Source organism: Lissotriton vulgaris, chromosome 2_1 (genome assembly GCF_964263255.1).
Source record: "Lissotriton vulgaris chromosome 2_1, aLisVul1.2, whole genome shotgun sequence".
NCBI classification, from domain to species: Eukaryota; Metazoa; Chordata; class Amphibia; order Caudata; family Salamandridae; genus Lissotriton; species Lissotriton vulgaris.
Genome location: NC_141687.1, coordinates 1,767,902,806 through 1,767,922,555, shown reverse-complemented (window position 1 = coordinate 1,767,922,555; position 19,750 = coordinate 1,767,902,806). Strand labels below are relative to the sequence as shown.

General features: G+C 48.9%; 1 protein-coding gene across 10 annotated transcripts in view; it reads right to left on the bottom strand.

The window, feature by feature from the left end:
• PPP6R3 (protein phosphatase 6 regulatory subunit 3) overlaps window positions 1-19,750 on the bottom strand; it is a 1,665,951-nt gene that overhangs the window by 688,831 nt on the left and 957,370 nt on the right. For all 10 annotated transcript variants that reach the window (XM_086957827.1, XM_086957831.1, XM_086957834.1 and 7 more), the window contains one exon: window positions 5,267-5,353. In XM_086957827.1, coding sequence (XP_086813953.1) covers window positions 5,267-5,353 — 87 coding nt within the window. The remainder of the gene's footprint in view (window positions 1-5,266; window positions 5,354-19,750) is intronic.

Below are 19,750 nucleotides of genomic sequence, written 5' to 3'. Positions count from 1 at the left end.
TTTGGGCCCATAAACACTTGAGGGATCCAGTCAAGTACCAAATATTCTGTCCACAAATTCCTTGAATTGACTTAATTGTTGCAGCGTCGCCAATGGCCCAATGAAGCCTGGGTGTATCAGGACAAGGGCAGGAGCAGATTCCAAGGACGGAGACCAAAGTCACTACCTGGAGGTGCCCAGGGTGTTACAAGACTCCTTGTGGTGGGATGAAGGGAGCCAAAATTTGACTTCATGTGCTTCTTCAACTGTTTTGACTCACCTGAATATCTTGACTTTTAAGATTAATGATCTTGAGTGCAGCTTCAGGAGCATCGTTCGTCTGAAACCGGGCATTCTTCATCTTCCGATGGTGGTCTGCAATGTAGAGTTTAGGTTTGTGGTCTTGTGTGGGCTTCAGGTTCTTCAATGCAAACCTTTCCCACATCGTGAAATCAAATTGAAAGCCCAGACACAAGAGACAGACCTAAAGGGTGTACATCACCTATATCGATTTGTGGCATTCTTTGCCAGGTTTGAAACCTGTTTTTGCACACTGGAAAACAATTTGTGAAAAGATACGATAGGCCTGATAAAGGTTGAGGGAGCGGGTTCTGGACCCTCATCAGAAGGCGTGGAAAGAAAGGAACAGATGTCAGCATGTGAAAGTGGCGGGTATGAAGGAGGCCCCTAAGTCACATCTTAGAAAGGTCCCAATGAACAGCTGCACAATGCGGTCTGCCAACAAGCGAAGGAATTACTGAGAAAATTTTCCGGATTGCAGTCTGGAATTGAAAGTTATTCACAAGGTGAGGAATCTGCAGTTAGAAGTGTGCATTAGAATGAGTGACATGGGTGTCATTTTCGAACCCTCCCTACCCTCAATGAACATCTTTTCACCAGCATGGTGTTCCACAAACGTAAAGATCATTAACATTTCATTTGTGGAACATCTTGATCCTCACTGCTTCAATAGTAAGCTAAAGACGGCTACACTGCTGTTCGACCTCTCCAAAAACAGCGGGGTGCCAAACGATCTATGACAGAACAGCTAATCCATTTAGTTTCCCAAATATGGAAAAGGACACGTCATCCAAGAGACTAGACTCAATGCTGAAATACTGGAAGTAGTAGCTAAGGGCCAACAAGTTATTTCGGTATGATATCAGTTAGATGCCCAGCTGGCCATGCTCTTGCAGAATTGCATGGCTTAAGAACCTCCTGACAACCAAAGTCTCCTTGTGTTATACACACCTCCATCAGTACAGACGAGCCATATAATATAGTATAATGTGAAGAAATCACGTGCAATTCAAAATGACCATTTCAACTTGCGCACCATCTGGTATAATCGTGAATTGAGGTAATGAAGATTTATTTTTTTTAAATCGTAATTGTAATCATTCTGATCATAATACCCATGTATGTGTTATTTAATTGTTTTAGGAAATTAGCCTCCAGGTGAAAAAGGGGAGACTAAAAGTTAAATCACCCAAAGCCTTAAAGCTTACACATTTACTACAGAAATAAAATGCTCGTAAGTGCCTTAATGAGCAGTCCCGTGTTAGTAATTAGGATTTTATTTTTGAACCTGCTTGAAAAACAATAAAGCCTTTGTATTACTGCAGATTTAATACATTTAAAAAGCATTTACATTTGCTTCCATCCTGGGAAGCCTTCATTTCACCTGAACCCCTCCAGCAAATGGTAAACTCCTTCTGAAGTTGGTAAAATGATGCAAGGATTATAGAAAACTGTAGACTCATCTCTTATTGATATTAGTTGTATCAGTTTATGCAGGTCTTTTTGCATAGTTCCCACAAAAAGATCCAGGGATCTGCTCAATAGCACCTGCCTGCAAGTTTCATTTTTATCGCATATTCTCGCTTTCATTTACTTGCACTGGGAAAAAGTGTAAAAATGATGCTCCGAAATGAATGCATTTTAGCGTTACATGGTCCTTTTGATGGAAGGCAAAGCTCTGGTCTGAAGAAACTGCAATTGCCTTGCTTATTTTTTAATGATTGATGGCGATTTTTGCATTAAACGCATGTTAGACTACAATTTTCTATCGAGAGTTGTGTATTCTTTTATCAACAGTTCAGTCGCAACACTAAAAAGAAGGTGTACACCTGTAGTCATACTCTGATGTGCCTGTACGGTTTCTTTCCCATTGTCACAGTTTTTATGTTAGGCAGGTGCCACATACTCAGCTGTGCACTTTATTTAGGCATGCTATGCACTTTGGTTTGAGAGCACGGTTTCAAGATCTGCTTAACTGAGTCCAAGGGTTTAGAATTTCTGTTCAAACAAACTTGTGGAGCAGATTAGTAAAAAGACAAGGTTTTCCGCTTCCCTAATGTTTGCCTGATCTGCTTGCTTGCTTATTTGTGCACCTTCCCTGCCATCTAAAGGTCACCATTTCGTGTCCCAGTCTCCTTCCGAAGACAGCCTCATAATTGACCAGAAATACTCAATAATGTTCAAGAAGGCTCCAGATTACTATATCCATGACAGGTTATAAATTATTTTTTAAAACTCAGTCTACTGCTTGGCTGTGAGTCTCCTATCAGCTTCATCCTTGAGTTCTGAGCCCCGCCACCTGTGACAAGAATAGCCTAGACAACTTCGCCTGGAAGCTCAGGCCAGTAACTCCTCTTGGAACTCAGTCCCTTCAAGAAAGCTTCTAACAATCTTGAACCCTGGAATCTGTTGGATCAGCTGGGGCACCCCCATCACCATGACTGCAACCAGCTTTTCCTCATTTAAGACTCCAGAAATTCTAGTGCATTACATTTTATGAGGTGATGGGGAGTATTATATGGTATGATTAGGAGACCTCACACTGTAATACACAACAATAAATCAAGACTTTTCACTTAACTGCGAACACGCACTGGCAAATTCAACGAGTTTGACACTTAAAACCGTTTTCAGTAAAGACTTAGATCAAGGGTGAATGCAGATACTTTGAAGAAATTTTGAAAACCAACTCTGGCAGGAAGCCATTCAAGGGGGCCAACCAGGACTGGAACAAAACATTACATTGGCAGAATCCTGTACCACTAACTTCTATGGAGTGGTCCTGATGCAAGGGAGACAGGATGCTGAAGTTGCTCAAGGATGCGAAAGATGCTGTGCGATTGAACGGGTCTTTATGGGTCTACTCCTCGGTTCATGGCCTAATGGGGCAACTTATGCCACATGGGGTCGATGTCCCTCCAAGGACTTTTTGGTCCAGAAAAAATCCACCAACTATTAGCCTACTGGTCAAGGGGCACAACAAAACCAGCGGTTCCCTTCAATTGGTGATAACTTCCTTCTGGGTGACCAAACTGCACTCAGACTACTCTACAGAGTTCAGCAGATGTGGCTGCAATTTTTTTGCATGGGGTCTCAGTCTCCTGAGCTGTGACGCCACAAGGAACAACGATTCAGCAATCTAGTCTTCCAACTTGTCCAGGAAGGCTCTCAGCTTTTTTGGCTCTGTGATGCAAACAGTAAATCAGCCAACTGACTTCTGGAGTATATGCTTCTGGCTGGACTTGGGGGTTTGAGGGGGGGCAAATTCCCTACCCCGCAAGACACCACTGGCACAGCCCTGTCTCTGCTAGTCCAATGAGTAGCAGGTACAGCCTAACTTTTGTGCAGCCTCTCTGCGGCTTTTATGCAAAAAGTGCCCCTAGGGGAGGTTGTGGTCACTAGCCAATTACAACCACCTGTAAAAAGTGTAATTTGCCTATCCAAGAGTGCTCTATTCTGCCCACTCCAAAGATGGCTGAACCCCTCTCGGTGTGTGGAACATGGCAGCCCGCCCTACAGATGTGGCTAATGGAGGGCTACCAAAGAAATGTGGTAGTGTAGCCCTCTGTCCCGGGTGCCAACCTGTCTAACTAGACAAACGAGCAGGCCCTCAAGTGTGGTTATCATTTGCCATTCAAAGGTGGCTCCCCCTTTGAAGCTCGTCTTTTGGGCTAACACCCTGTATGGCTTCCTTCCACGAGGAGGTAACACCTTTTCCAGAGGCAGGCCTCTATTGTTACCTGCCTTGGGACCAATTGATAAGTCTCCTCAGGCAGTCAGAAGGCTGTCTCATTGCCAGTGTAGGAAATTTACCACTGGGAAATCTGAACAACAGAGTGGTGAATTTCAAAAAGATGCAAGTTGCAACAAGTTACATTTTTTCTACTAGGGCATGAAGTCAGGCTTAATGTAAATAGTTGTTTGATGCCTTGAAGTACCAACTTTGGTAGTCCCATTCAAAAGTGAACATAGCAGAGTTGTCAGTGTGCAACTATGTACTCTCCAATGGGGATACCAATCTCAGTAAAAACGACAGTTGCACATTTTTACTGTCAGAAAAGGCAACTTGTCTTAGAACTCAATAGGTCTGCTTTAGGGGTGACTTGTACCATTTAACCCCTTGCATGCTGGTGACGGGTCCCGTCCATCATGGCACGACCACGCCAGCGATCGGAATGTGCCGCACAGGAGCGGAATTCCGACCGCAGGCAAGGGATTAAAAGAAGAGGCTTGGGCTTCACTGTTGTTTAACATGGCAAAGTTGAGGTAGCAGTTTTTTAAACTGCTCTGCCAGTCTGAAGTCGCAGGCTGTGATACATGTTTTACTTTGTCCCACTCAGGGTGGCAGAGTAAGCACTGCAGTCCCTGAAGGGATACATTAACTTATAGGTGCTACTACCATATGCTAGGGACTTCTAATAAGTAAGTTAGATTATGCCAATTAGGTATGGGTCTAACATACATGCCAACCAGTTAGGGCACTGGCACAGAGATCTGGTGGGCAGGTACACCAGTACCACTGCTCTCTCTCGTCAACACCATTTCCCAGAGGGTTAATCAGCAATATCAGTAGTCTCTTCTGTTACTAGGTATTAACCTCAAGGAAAAGTGGTAGACGATCTTTATTTCCCCCAAAATCCTGGGAAGTCAGGTGAGAGGTCCTTAAGTCAGCGGTTTTATAATTATTTTCAAAGGTTGAGCAGGCTCTATGAACTGCAACTCTGAATACAGTTAAATATATCTCACAGCAGCAGGGATGTGCATAGATAAGTACGATGTTGAATTTGACAAGGTATTATATAAAACGGATATCTCAGAAAGAACAGAAAATATTGGGACTTTACAAAAAATACAAGGCTGGTGTACTGCTGTAGGAGAAAACTTAGAAGCTTTAGAATGGTGAGAGATGATATACTGTGAACAAAGATATTTCAGGTACTTTGCAAAATAATAACTAGTTAGCACTATGTAGGTCTCTATCCCTCACCTGCTGCAATGAAGAATCATGTGAGAATCCTGGATCCTTAAAGTCAATCTCATCATCACTAGATGAATGAATGTGCCTTGTGGAAACCTGTAAACATTAAGACAAAAAAAGTCAGTCTATACAGACATACACTCCAAAAATTGTGAATGAGAAAAATGATAACTAGCTATAGACAGGATAATAGATCGAGTTCCACATTATTCTTGAGGCTTATTCAAATATCTCTCTCTCTCTATCTCTCTCTATCTCTCTCTATCTCTCTCTATCTCTCTCTCTATCTCTCTCTCTATCTCTATCTCTCTCTCTATCTCTATCTCTCTCTCTATCTCTCTCTCTATCTATCTCTCTATCTATCTCTCTATCTATCTCTCTATCTATCTCTCTATCTATCTCTCTATGTATCTCTCTATGTATCTCTCTATCTCTCTATCTCTCTATATCTCTATATCTCTATATCTCTATATCTCTATATCTCTATATCTCTATATCTCTATATATCTGGTCCGATCGCAAGAGGGCACACCACCAGTGAGAGCGCCGCATTTCCCCTCCACGGACCGACTAAGGAATACTTTTGGGGATAGTGGCTGCCGCCAGACACCAGAGCCTGGTATGGGTCCGATTACAGTTTCTCGGCACTGTCCAACTGTAAGGAGCTACGCGACTGGGAACGGAATGTCTCAGCAAGACGGTGGTTAAGGAGGCAAAAAACATCATCAGGCCGTTGGGAGCACTGAATATGAGGACTACGACGACTATCATGCCATGCCAAACTAACAACTTGGTTGTCCACTAGAGGGCCGTGTAGGGAGGTAGCTCCTGACTATGGTTGCCCCCAACTTTTTGCCCTGTGTTTTAGCTGGTTTTTGACATAGTTGGCCTGGGACCCTGCCAATCAGGACCCCAGGCCTACTGCTCTCTCTGTAAAATGGATTCCATGTACCTTAGGTACATATCCAATTGGTACTGGGCCACCTTATCAGACCCTGTAACTCAGGGCATAGGTGTATCCAGGGCCTACTAGGGGCTGCAGCATGTATCATGCCACCCCTGGCTGGCCATCTAAATCTGACACAACTGGCTGCACGACAGCTGGGGCAAGGTGGTGTAATCACCCTTTGCTGTAGATAAAGTATACCTATATCTAACCCTAAAATGGACACATGTATTCCTATCAGTCACTCCTATGGAAGGCCTTAACAATCCTGAAGGCAGAGTGCTTGGAATTATGTGAGATGGTGCTCTGGCATGAGCTGAGCCCGTCTGCAGCTTGCGGAACCAAGTCCTAATAGCTGTTCAATGATAACGCGTACCATATACTCTTAAGTGCATTATAATCCTCGCGGTTATTTGCTATCTTTGGTATCGCTTTATCAAAACATGTCGAGTAAGGTGTCATACGAATTGGAATACTAACCCCTCGCCAATTCCACCCTTCTAGAGGGACACGACATGTATGTAACTGTGAACCCCGGATAAAGTTAACTCGAGCCTCTGCATCACAAAATGGATGCTGCCACCACAGACACAAGTCTGACCCCCTGCAGCTGGGAGTCCTTCCAGCGAGGGGAGCTTGGACAAAGGGTTTCCTGTCAGGGGCGGTGCTAGCACCATCCCAGACAGGGTTTTGTGTATCCTAGGTAGGCAGGGCTGAATAGGAAGGTGACTGTAAGTGGCACCCCGGTGCTCCCTGTGCATCTGCCAGTTTGAACCAGTTCCAGGGGCACACCAGCCCCTGAGCTGGGGAAAGTCCGGCATGGTAGAGGGGTATAACCACCCCCCTTCCTGGTCCCACCCATGGGCAGGACCTAGTCCCGTACCAGCCCCTTTCTTTAGTATAAAGGTGGGAGCGGGGACCCTTCCAAATTAGATCATCTTTGAATCCTGAAACTACTTTCTACGAAAGGAACTCAAGACTTCTTCTCAAGATTTCTCCCTTGTGACTAAGGAGTAGTCACCCTGCATCAAGCGGGCACCAACTAAGAACACTGCGGTTTGCTGCACGTCCTTCCTCCGGAATCCGACTGACCAGCACGACGAGACCCGGCTTCCCTGGCACCTCTGACCTCTACCTACATCATCAGCCCAGCTGAGATCCGTGGGTGTGACGAGACCTCGAGGGACCGGCCATCTTCAGAACTGCACGACGCTTATCCAGCACGACCGCCGAGGGATCCTCGAGTGAGTGCTTTGTGGTTTAAGAAGCCCTAACCCTGAGCAGCTCCAGCACCGAAGTCCAGCCCCCCAGCATCCACGAAATCTGCGTGGGGCCCTTCTGCTCTTTGCTGCTCACCGCGTTGTCCGGCCACTTGCCTGCTGGCTTGTAGCCCTCTCGACGACGAACAACGACATCTCCATAGCTGGTCTGGTTGCTCCTGACTGGCCCTTGCTCCACTCCAACAGAGGAGCACCCCGGACCCTCCTGGTCCACTCCAGACGCCATTTTGAGTCCACCGCGTGGGCTTGCATTTGCCAAGAGTTGTTGCCCCAATCCTGGGTCCAGCGACGTCGACAGCAGATACCTTCGTGGGACAGGTCGCACCTCCATCCTGGTCGCCGACAACGCCTCCTGGTCCGAGAGACTGCAGAGCCCAGCGTCGCCCACTCACCTGGTCGAGGTGACTTCGTCCGGTGCCATCCTGGTGCCCATCTCATCACTGGCTAGTGATTCAGAACTTGGTCCCCTCTGCTTACAGGTATCCTCCATCATCGATCCAGGCTTGGGTCACATCGAACTTCATCACTGGTCGCCTGCCAGCAACTTCTTCTTTCAGGCTCCATAGACTGTAACGAGGATTCCCGACGTCTTTTCAGACCTATGCAGCCGCAGCCCCTGGGCTAGGTAACCTGAGCATTTCGGTACTCCAGCATAGCTTAACTATCTAAGTGTCCAGATCCTTTTTCATTTCAGCTCTACCTAGTCGGATTCGTCCGATAACACTAACTTTATGAAATCTAGCATCCATAGACTTTGTCCCGCATCCCGCGTGAGTGTACACTCTGCACCCGATCTCCCTAGGCCTCCTGCTCGTAATCTGAAGGTTCAGTAGTCCAGTCCTAGCGATCCTAAAGTCTTTGAGACTAGTTACTTACCTGCTAGTATTTCGCATTCCACTTTTGTAGTATATGGTTTTCCGTGCCCCTCGGGCATTTGCGTAAATTGTGAGACTTTCAGAAATTCTTTAAGAGCTTTATATTGCGCTTAGCGCCCTGTCCTCATAAAGAGTCCAGGGCTGTTGTGTTCTAAATAAATATACTTTATTTTCATAACAACTTGTGTGGTGTCCTTTCACTTGGTGTTCAAGGAGTATATGTGATGGTATAACCGCTGGCTTAACACGCCCTCTAGAGTTTAGCCTAAAGACTGCTCTTGTCCATGCTACTAGGATAGCTGGTCGAAAGGTTGACTTACAACCAATCATCAATAAGGGTCGTTTGGAATGATACACAGTGATCACTAGAATAGTGAGCACTACATATCAGGCCAACTTCTCACAGGCCGGACTTAGAAAGAACAGATCGTCACAGGCCCTCAAACAGTGCTCTTTCTGGGGACCAAACCTCTGAAGAAGTTTGCAGAGAAACGAAACGCGTCAGGTGTGCCCCACAATGCTTGAAATAAATGCCTGAAGCCTTGTGTAGCGTGTGCGACTTCATTTCCTTTCTTAAAGCAGAAGAAAGCTTTTAAAGATATATATATATATATATATATTCCGCAATAAAAATCAAACTACAGATGTTTTATGAACTACTCACTACTTCAAGGTTTTAGACTTATTATCCTGTTTTTTTAATCTTGACATCACTTAGTTAATACAACATCACATCCTGAAAGGGTTATGCCACGAGAGACAACTTGTTCTGAAAATCCTAAGTTATATCATGGGTCCTATGGTTTCTATCTGATAGTAATGTTTTTTCCATAAAGCAGTAAATACTTGGCATAAAAAAGAAGTTATTTAGCTTCAATATTTCTCTTTCTGGTGGAAACTCTAGACCAGACTAGATGCAGAACATTTTTAAGCAGAGCCCCAGGTCACCGGTAAGTGGCATCAGCTGGCTCTGCCTGGACTTCGTTCCACCTCAGAAGTGAAAGCTTGAGTATTGTACACGTGCATCCCAAACACATGGACATCATTTTCTTTTCTGACACAGTCTGCGCCCGCCGAAACAGAGCCCAACCACTAATTACCTTTGACAGTGTGCAGAATTCAAATTTGAGATTTCTTTTAGGTTTAAATCTTTTTATTACATTTATGAACAAAGAAAGGACCAACTTTGCGGTACATACATAATATCCAAGATGGAACAAGCTGTCAATTGGAAACGTGCTAATAAAAGAAAAGATAAGCAGTACCACAACAACAAGGATAATAATATTGAAACTTATTTAACCCCCACCCCTCCCACCCTGACCCTCGTCTACCAAGCAAAGCGTCAAAGAGAAACAGGTCTGTATAGCCCATTATGGCAGTGCTTCTGGGGTTGCTACAGTTGAAGGTGCTGAAAGAAGCAATAGACAGAGGTACCTTAGCCACGCTAGTTTTTGAAATTCGCAGGCCAATAGGTTGAGGAATGGTTGCCAAAGGTTTCGAATGTGGAACCCTTCCCAGCTAGTGTGAGGGTCTTTTCCATCCCTAGGACCTGCCACAAGCACTGCAACCAACTCGTGAAATGGGAATATGGGTGGTCCGCCAGCAGAATATTGTGTGTAGCTGAACCTAAAGCTATCGGAATCAGGCGGATTGTCTAGATTTAAGCGGGTATGTCAGGGGATTTGGGAGACCTAAGAGGACATAGGCAGGAAACCTCGGGAGTTGAGTTTCAAGGTGTTTGTCAATTTCTTCAAGGACCTGGGTCCAGTAGAGGTGTAGTTGGTCACAGTCCCACAAAAGGTGCACTAACGTGCCACGTTTCCCACAGCCCTACCAACAGTCCGCGCCTTGTTGAGGGTCCATTTGAGATTTTCTAGATGAAGTGCCCACTCCACAGAAAAGGGATGCAGAAGTGAAATGGTGAATCAGCGGTTAGATAGAGTATCCACCATAAAGAGTGTTATGGAAGGTAAGTAAAGTATTCTTTGGATAGATACTTATAACCTGAGATTCCACACCTTTGGAATAGACACCAAGGAAATATGTTCCCCATTGTGGGGGTCTATGGAATAACTCCTACTAAAGCACAAGTTACTTACCTTCGGGAACAAAATATCTGTAAGAAACATTAGTAGTGATGGATTCCTTACCTTAGAATATGCCCCTGGCATCAGACTGGATCCGGAAGGAAAATGCTACTCACCAGTATGCATCTGTTCTTGGCATATAGGGCTGCTGACATTCATATCTTAGCATTAGATCACCGCCTAGTGTTGGGTCCGGATGATTGCACCTTGTTGTCTTGGAAGAGTCTACGAAGTATCACGAGACAGGCGACTCTTCCCCTGGACTACAGTGCGCATTGGGCATCTTCAGATTATTTTTCGCCATTGTGGCAAGATGGAGTATAGGAAAGTAAGAGATGACCATGGAGATGTATTTCAGAAAGATAACCATTCAGCTGTGGCAGGCACCGGGAGGAGGGTGGGTATATGAATGTCAGCAGCCCTACATGCCAAGAACAGATGCATACTGGTAAGTAGCATTTTCCGTTCGAGGCATGTGGGCTGCTGAATTCATATCTTAGCGTAGACTGCATAGCAGTTTCTCCTCTAGCGGTGGTCGCCTGTACCAGCTGCAGTGGTTTGAAAAAGAGTTTCAAGGACAGCTTGGTCCACAGCAGCTTGTTGCTTAGCTTGCACGTCAACACAGTAGTGTTTAGTGAACGTTTGTATGGTAGACCATGTAGCTGCCCTGCATAGGTCTTCTAAAGGAATATTTCCTAGGAAAGCCATGGATGTCCCCATTTTACGCGTGAAGTGTGCTTTTGGGGGAACTGTGAAAGTGCGCTTTGCCTTTTGAAAGCATATTAGAATGCATTTAACTATTTATCTGGCTATTCCTGACTTGGAAATGGGATTGCCTTTATGTTGTGGTGAAAAAGATACAAATAATTGCTTTGACTTTCTGAATGATTTTATCTGTCATCGTAATATGATAGAGCTCTTTTAACGCCAAGTGTGTGTAGAGCTCTTTCAGCCACGGATTGCGGGTTTTGATAGAAAACTGGCAATTTTATGGACTGATTGACGTGGAAAGTGGATATGACTTTGGGCATAAATTTAGGGTTTGTACGAAGCACTACTTTATTGGGGTGTATTTGCATGAAAGGTTCCTGAATGGTTAGTGCCTGTAGCTCACTCACTCGCCTGAGGGAGGTAATAGCAATTAAGAATGCCACCTTCCGTGTTAAAAATTGTTGTTCACATGAATGAAGTGGTTTGAAGGGTGGTCCCATGAGTCAGTTAATAATAAGTTTAAGTTCCAGACTGGAGAGGGTGGATGCCTTGGAGGGATAACTCTTTTGAGTCCCTCCATAAAGGATTTGGTGCGTGGGATTCTGAATAGGGACACATGTTGTCTGTTTTGAAGATGTGCTGCTAAAGCCGCAAGGTGTAGCCTTATGGATCAGTGTTGGACCCGGCCTCGTGGCGTGGTCACCCCTGAACCAGATAGCTTCCCAAGACCCTGAACCACCCGACCCTTCCCGCCATGATACACATCCCCGACCCTGGGCTTCCTGTCCTCGTCCCCCATTTTCCTGCCATCCGAGACCGAGGCCCATGTCCCTGCACCTAAGATGGCCGCCCCGGCCCCAGTCCGACCTCGGCCGACGGCGCCATCCCCAGCCATGGGGTAGAGCGCTACCTGTGAGCGAGAGATGGAGGAGTAACTTGGTCACACATTCCACCTCCCCTCGAGAGATGAGTTTCGATCACCCATCCGGCCTCCCCGAAGGGCTGGCTCCAGGTCTGCTGAGTGTCTGGGATCCCTCTAGACCAAATTTGAAAGGATGAAAGGAGCCGCCGAGGCGGAACCCCAACAACCAGCCCCCAGGTGCTAAGACCTCCGCCTGCGAGGACTCCGGACATCAAAGGAAGGAAGTCCTATATCAAGGGTGGCCCTGGAATGATCAGGCAGTTGTATCGTGGACTACGAGAGCCCTGCTGACCTGGTTGCGGCTTCCCTACTATCCGGAGAAACTCTTGAGCCCTGCTGATTCGTTCGCGGCTCCTTTGCAACCGAGAAGACCACCGAGCCCTGCTGTCGCGGCTCCATCGCTACCTTAAGAACTCTTGTGCCCTGCTGATACGTTTGCGGCTCCGTTGCAACCGAGAAGATCACTGAGCCCTGCTGATTCGTTCGCGGCTCCTTTGCAACCGAGAAGACCACCGAGCCCTGCTGACGCTGTCGCGGCTCCATCGCTACCTTAAGAACTCTTGAGCCCTGCTGATTCGATCGCGGCTCGAGAGACTACTCTGGTCCGGCTGGACCCAAGATCACCCCGTATCCCCCAGCTCGAGGATTGAGAGCTGTGCGCTGGATACCTTGAACTTTGAGACTGTCTCGCTACCCTATCCCTACCAAGACTCTTTGAGCCCCGGCTCACCTGTACTTAAGAATCTGCGGATCATAGAAGAAATCTGGACTTTGACGTTCTGCTCCACAGAAGACTGAAGCAATCTCCCTTGTGGCCAAGGAATGACCACCCTGCACCCGCAGGCACCATCAAGCGTCCTAGCGGTTCACTTTGTCGTCCTTCCTGGTGGAACCAGACTTCAGAGTCAGACGAGACCCGGACTTCCAGACCTCTCCGACCTCAACTCACATCTGCAGCACAGCTGAGATCCGTGGGTGCGACGAGACACGTGGGACCGGCCATCTTGGAGAAACTGCACTTTGCTTCCAGCACGACTTCTGAGGCAGCCTCGAGTAAGTGCTTTGGGGATTGAGAAGCCCCAGCCCCCAGCAGTTCCTGCACCAAAGACCAGCCCTCCAGCATCCACGAGATCTGCGTGGGGCCGTTTTACTTGATTGCTTCTCGACGCGTTGTCTGGTCACTTGCCGGCTGGCTAGTGGCCTCCTAGACGACTATCCTTGAAATCTACACCGCTGGTCTGGTTGGTCCAGACTGGCCCTTACTTCCTTCCAAAACAGAAGCACTCCGGACCCTCCTGGTCCGCACCAGACGCCATCTTCAATAACACCGTGGGTTGCCTTTGCCAAGGCCTGCTGACTCCAAATCCGGATCAGACACCGCCGATAGCGAGAGCCTGCGTGGGACAGCTCGTGCCTCTATCCTGGTCGTCAAAGCCCCCGCCTGGTCCACGTGGCTACAGAGTCAAGCGCCCACTCTTCACCTGATCGCGACGACATCATCTGGTTCCTTCCTGGTTCCACTCCAGTCACTGGCTAGGGACTGTGAACACTGTCCCCTCTGCTTTCAGGTCTCCATCTTCCTCGATCCACTCTTGGATCACTCCGGACATCTTCCTCCTGGTCGCCTGCAGCATCTTTCTCCAAGGCTCCATTGACTTAGACGTGGAAACCCGACACTTTCACACCTATGCACCCGCAGCCTGTGGGTGAGGTAACGAGAGCATTTTGGTGCTCATAGGTAGATTGGCTCTCCTAGTGTCCAGGTATCCCGTAGTTTGTCTCAACCAGTCTGAACTGTCTTTACTTACCTTTTTTGTAATTTGTTCATGCCCATTGACTTTGCATTGAAACCCGCGTGTGTGTTCTAACACTGCACACGCGTCCCGTGGGCCTCCTGCTCCTTACCTAAGGTTAGGGTAGTGTAGCCCCAGCGATTCTACAGCCTCTGGGCATCTTCATTTCCTCTATCGTTCTCCTTATACCATTTACTTTGTATATGATTTGCCATGCCCCTAGGGCACCATTGTAATTTGTGCGACTTACTGTATCTTTAAGAGTCTTGTTATGTGCTTAGCCCTCTGATCTCAAAGAGTTCAGAGGTGTTGGTTAGTAATAAATATATTGTTTATTTTCATAACAACCTGTGTGGTGTCCTTTCATCTGGTATTCAAGGGGTTATATGTGGTAAAACAGCTGGCTTCACATGCCAAAAGAGTTTAGCCTAAGACTGCTTTGTTCATGCTACCATTAGGATAGCTGGTCTATAAGGTTTACTTTACAACCAATCACCATAAGGGTTGTTTGGACTGATACAAGGTGATCACTAGAACTAGTGAGCATCATAGATCAGGCCAACGTCTCACAACGACCCCACCCCGCCCTGTTTGTTCCAGTACCACATGGCGGTGGTGTTGTGCGTGAACACCTGCACTACACTTCCCCGGACAGAGGGAAGGAATGCCTTCAGTGCACATCGAATCGCCTGCAGCTCCAGAAGGTTGATATGGAGCGGGCCTCAGCCGGAGACCAGGGGCCTCTGATCTCTGCCTCTCCCATTTGCCCCCCCCCCCCCCCCCCCCCCCCCATCCCAGGAGGGATGCATCTGTCACTACTACGTGCTCCGGTTTCGGTAGGGAGAGGGATCTGCCACTGACCCAATCGCGGTCCGTGAGCCACCACTGCAACTGACTCGCAGTGCCCTCCGAGATCAGGACGTGGTCGGACAGGTTGCTCTGATGCTGTGACCACTGAAACTTCAGGTCCCAGTGCAGATCCCGTATCCGCCACCTGGCGTGATGCTTCAGAAGGATGCGGAGGTCATCAGACCCAGGAGCCGCATCGTCAACCTGACCGAAACTCGGGATAAAGGCTGAAAGATCTGAGAGGGGCACAGGTGTGACTTCGGCACATTGATGAAGAACCCGAGGTCGGCAGTAGTCTGGAGGTGGGAGACTATTGTCTGGGGCGAGCCCGCCTTCAACAACCAGTCGCCGAGATAGGGGAAGACTGAAACCCCTGATCTGCACAGATGAGCTGTGAACACCCGAGAGGCGCTGGTAAGGCTGAAGGGGAGCACGGTAAACTGAAAGTGCTTGTGGCCTACCGTGAATCGCAGGTAGCACGGGTGGGCAGGCAGGACGGGGATGTGGAAATATGCGTCCTGCAAGTCCAATGCTACCATCCAGTCTCCAGGGTCTAGGGCAGCTAGGATCTGAGCTAAAGTCAGCATCTTGAACTTCTCCTTCCAGAGAAAGCAGTTTACGCTCCAGAGGTCCAATATAGGGCGTAGGCCTTCTTTGCCCTTCTTGGGTACCAGAAAGTAGTGGGAGTAGCAACCAGGTCCTACTTCTGGCCCAGGAACGTGCTCGATGGCCCCCTAAGCCAAGAGGGCCATACCTTTCTCCTGCAGAAGTAGCAAGGGAACCCCTGACATGCGGTGGTACTGTGGTGGCATGGCTGGAGGGGGTCACCTCAAAGGGGAGGGAGTAGCCCCTTTGAACGATTTGCAGCACCCACCTGTCCGACTTGGAGCGCCAAGGGAGGAGGTGATGGTGGATCCTGCACCCCACTGGAATCGAATGGGCCTGAAGCTCGGACTAGGAAGGCTTTGAGGCAGATGCTGCAGGAGCGGATGTGGACTGAACTTGTTGTTGTCCCCCGGCACCGCCACAGCGGTTACCAAGTCTGCGGCCGATGTGGAGGCTGGTGCTGCGGCCTGGGGCTGGCAGGACGTGAGGGGGTGCCCCTACCTTGGCCACGAAAGGGGCAAAAAGCAGAGGTTTGCTGGCGGTGGCCAGACAGGCCCAAGGACTTTGACGTAGCCCTGGAGTCCTTGAAACGCTTTGTCGCCCAAGAGGCGAAGGCCATTGAAGGGCATTTCCATGAGCGTGGCCTGGACATCGCCCGAGAAATTGGCGGACCTCAGCCAGGCATGGTGGCGAACCACCACCGTCGTGGAAATCGCCCTTACCAGGGAGTCCGTGGTATCCAGTCCACACCTGATGGAATAACGCGCAGCATCCCGCCCTTCCGCAAGGGCGAGAAGGGCCCGCGCCTCCTCCGGGGACTGGGGCAGCACGTCCGCAACCGTGTCCCAAAAAGAGTGGGCATAACGGCCCAAAAGGCAAGCAGTGTTGATAGACCGCAACCTCAAACTCAATGAGGAGAACAATTTCTTTCCAAACTGATCAAACCTTTTGGATTCCCGATCCGGGGGAGTGGTCGGGAATGCGGTCTGGGACGTAGAAGCCTGGATCATCAGGCTCTCAGAGGTGGGGTGCACAGACAAAGCTAGGGTCGCCTGGAGCCGGGTGGTGGCATCGGGCCATGTTCCGATCTACAGGGGGCACTGTGGAGGGCTTGGACCAGGTGCCCATCAGAACATCCGTGAGGGCCTCATTGAACGGCAGTAGAGGCTCTGAGAAACTTACTGGCGGCTAAAGCACCTCAGTGAGGAGGTTAGTCCTTACAGCCCCAGGAGGGAGTTCAAGAGCAAAGGCCTTGGCTGCCCTGCGCAACACCACACCATACGTAGCAAACTCTTCTATAGCCACGGAGGGAGGAGAGATGAATCCAGTGTCGGGCGATGTGTCCAGACTGTGAGAAGGTGGCCTGATATGCAGTGCTCACTATTCTAGTGAACACTATGTATCAGTCCAGCAACCCTTATTGATGATTGGTTGTAAGTCAACCTTATAGACCAGCTATCCTAGTAGCATGGATACGAGCAGTCTAAGGCTAAAGACTCGAGAGGGTGTGTTAAGCCAGCTGTTATACCACACATATACCCCTTGAACACCAAGTGAAAGGACACCACACAAGTGTTATGAAAATAAACAGTGTATTTATTAGAATCACAACAGCCCTGTGTAGGAAGGTACATCCTGACTATGGTTGCCCCCAACTTTTTTTTTTTTCAGAACAAAATTTTATTTTCATGTACTGACATTACACAGAGCATAAGGACATCGTCCCGCATCACAACGCAGGACCAATGAGCATAAGCAGATAGAAAAAAGGGTATGCATTCAGTACAAGCAGTATTGCATTAAACCCCCAACCCCCCAACCCCCAACTCCCTAACTCCCCTGACCCAACCCCGCCCCCCACCCAGTGTCTGCTAATCTCAAGGCATAGAGTATAACAATAGCCAGTGTGCGCACTCCCTGTCGCCCAGGGTACAGTAGTTAAAGGTCTTCCCCAATGTCTTGGGCCATCGGTGGTTCCAGCCACAGTCCCCTGTAGTCCGCCCATCTTTTCCATATCTTAAAGTGCTTCCGGGGGCATCCCCTGGCCTCAAAGATCGGGCGCTCCAGTCCCATGCAGAAGTCCAATCCCCGTCTCCAAACCTCCAACAAAGGGGCCCTGGGGTCCTTCCAGGCCCTGGCTATATCCCGCTTGGCTACAGTAAGGCCTAGGACCAGTAAATGACGCTTGTATATGTTGCCTCCCACCTGTTCCATAACATGAAGCAAGCCAAGTTGCGGTGATCGGGGAAGGTCCCAGCCCAGAACCTCAGCCAAACAGTCCCAGACCCCCACCCAGTACCTGGCCAAGTTCGCACACGACCACACAGTATGGACAAACGTTCCAATCTCCCGGCCACATCGCAAGCATTCGGGGGAGGCAATCAGACCTGCTTTCCACAACCGCTCTCTGGTGAAGTAGGCCCTATGTAAGTATTTAAACTGAATAAAGCGGAGGCGCACAGCAATGGCCGCCCCCTTAGGGGCCTCCAGGGCCTCTCTCCAGTCCTCCTCTTCGAACGCACCAAGATCTCTCTCCCATGCAGTACGCAACCCATCAAGAGAGGAGGAGCAGAACGTGACCAGAGTATGGTATATATTGGAGATCTTTTTCCCCTCTAGCTCCCCCATGAACACCTTGGCCTCCAGGGGGCTGAACTCGGGCAGAGATTCCAAGCCCACCAGGGAGGGAGATAGTGCATGACGCAATTGCAAATATTTAAAGAATTGAGTTTTGGGCATGTCATATTCCTCCCTCAACATCTGGAAAGACTTAAGGGTGGTGCCCCTCATAACGCTACCGAGCGAGGAGATACCAATATCGTCCCAGCCCCTGAATCCCTGTAGGGACGCCAGCGCCGGGAGACGGCCGTTCTGCCACAGCGGGGTCTCCCTCGTCAATCTGTTCCACCATCCCATACGGCGCAGGGCAGCGCGCCACACCCGGAAGACCACCTGAGTGACCATGGGGAGTCGTTTCCTGATAGCCGCCGAATAAAGAATGGTGTGGATCGTGTCTGGGTCCATCAGGTACCGCTCCAGGGCATAAGTCGGGTCACCCCGATCCCCATACCACCATTCGTTGAGCACCAGCAGGTGCGCCGCCTGATAGTAAGATAAAATGTCTGAGGTGGCCAGGCCCCCGCAGTACGTAGAAAGAAAGCAGGTGCGGAGAGCCCCTCTCGCCACTCCCCCAGCCCAAAGGAACTGACTTAGAGCGGTGTTCACTTGGCGAAACCACTGCGGCGCAATGGGGTATGGGTGGTTCTGCAGCTGGTACAGTTGCCCCCAACTTTTTGCCCTGTGTTTTAGCTGGTTTTTGACATAGTCGACCTGGGGCCCTGCCAATCAGGACCCCAGGCCTACTGCTCTCTCTTTAAAATGGATTCCATGTACCCTAGGTACATTTCCAATTGGTACTGGGCCACCTTATCAGACCCTGTAACTCAGGGCATAGGTGTACCCAGGGCTGCAAGGGCTGAAGCATGTATTATGCCACCCCTGGCTGGCCTCCTAAATTTGACACAACTGGCTGCATGACAGCTGGGGCAAAGTCGTGTAATCACGCTTTGCTGTAGGTGTAGTATACCTATACCTAACCCTAAAATGGACACACAGATTCCTATCAGTCACTCCTATGGCAGGCCTTGACAATCCTGAAGGCAGAGTGCTTGGAATCGTGTGAGATGGTGCTCTGGCATGAGCTGAGCCTGTCTGCAGCTTGCGGAACCAAGTCCTAATAGCTGTTCCATGATATCGCATACCATATACTCTTAAGTGCATTATAATCCTCGCGGTTAAATGCTAACTTTGGTATTGCTTTATCAAAACATGTCGAGTAAGGTGTCATACGAATTGGAATACTAACCCCTCGCCAATTCTGGCGACGGGGTTAGCATTCCACCCTTCTAGAGGGACACGACATGTAGGTAACTGTGAACCCCGGTTAAAGTTAACTGAAGCCTCAGCTCCACAAAATGGATGCTGCCACCACAGACACAAGTCTGACCCCCTGCAGCTGGGAGTCCTTCCAGCGAGGGGAGCCTGGACAAAGGGTTTCCTGTCAGGGGCGGTGCTAGCACCGTCCCAGACATGGTTTTGTGTATTCTGGGTAGGCAGGGCTTTTCAGGAAGGTGACTGCTGAGTGGCACCCTGGTGCTCACTACGCATAGGCCGGTCTGAACCAGTTCCAGGGGCACACCAGCCCCTGGCCTGGGGAAGTCCGGCATGGCAGAGGGGTGTAACCACCCCCCACCTAGTCCCACCCATAGGCAGGACCTAGTCACCGGGTCAGCCCCCTTTTTTAGTATAAAGATGGGAGCGGGCCCCCTGTTAAAATTAGATCATCTTTGGAATCAAGACAAGACTTTCTTCGAAAGGACTTCAAGATTTCTTCTTCAAGATTCTCCCTTGTGGCTAAGGAG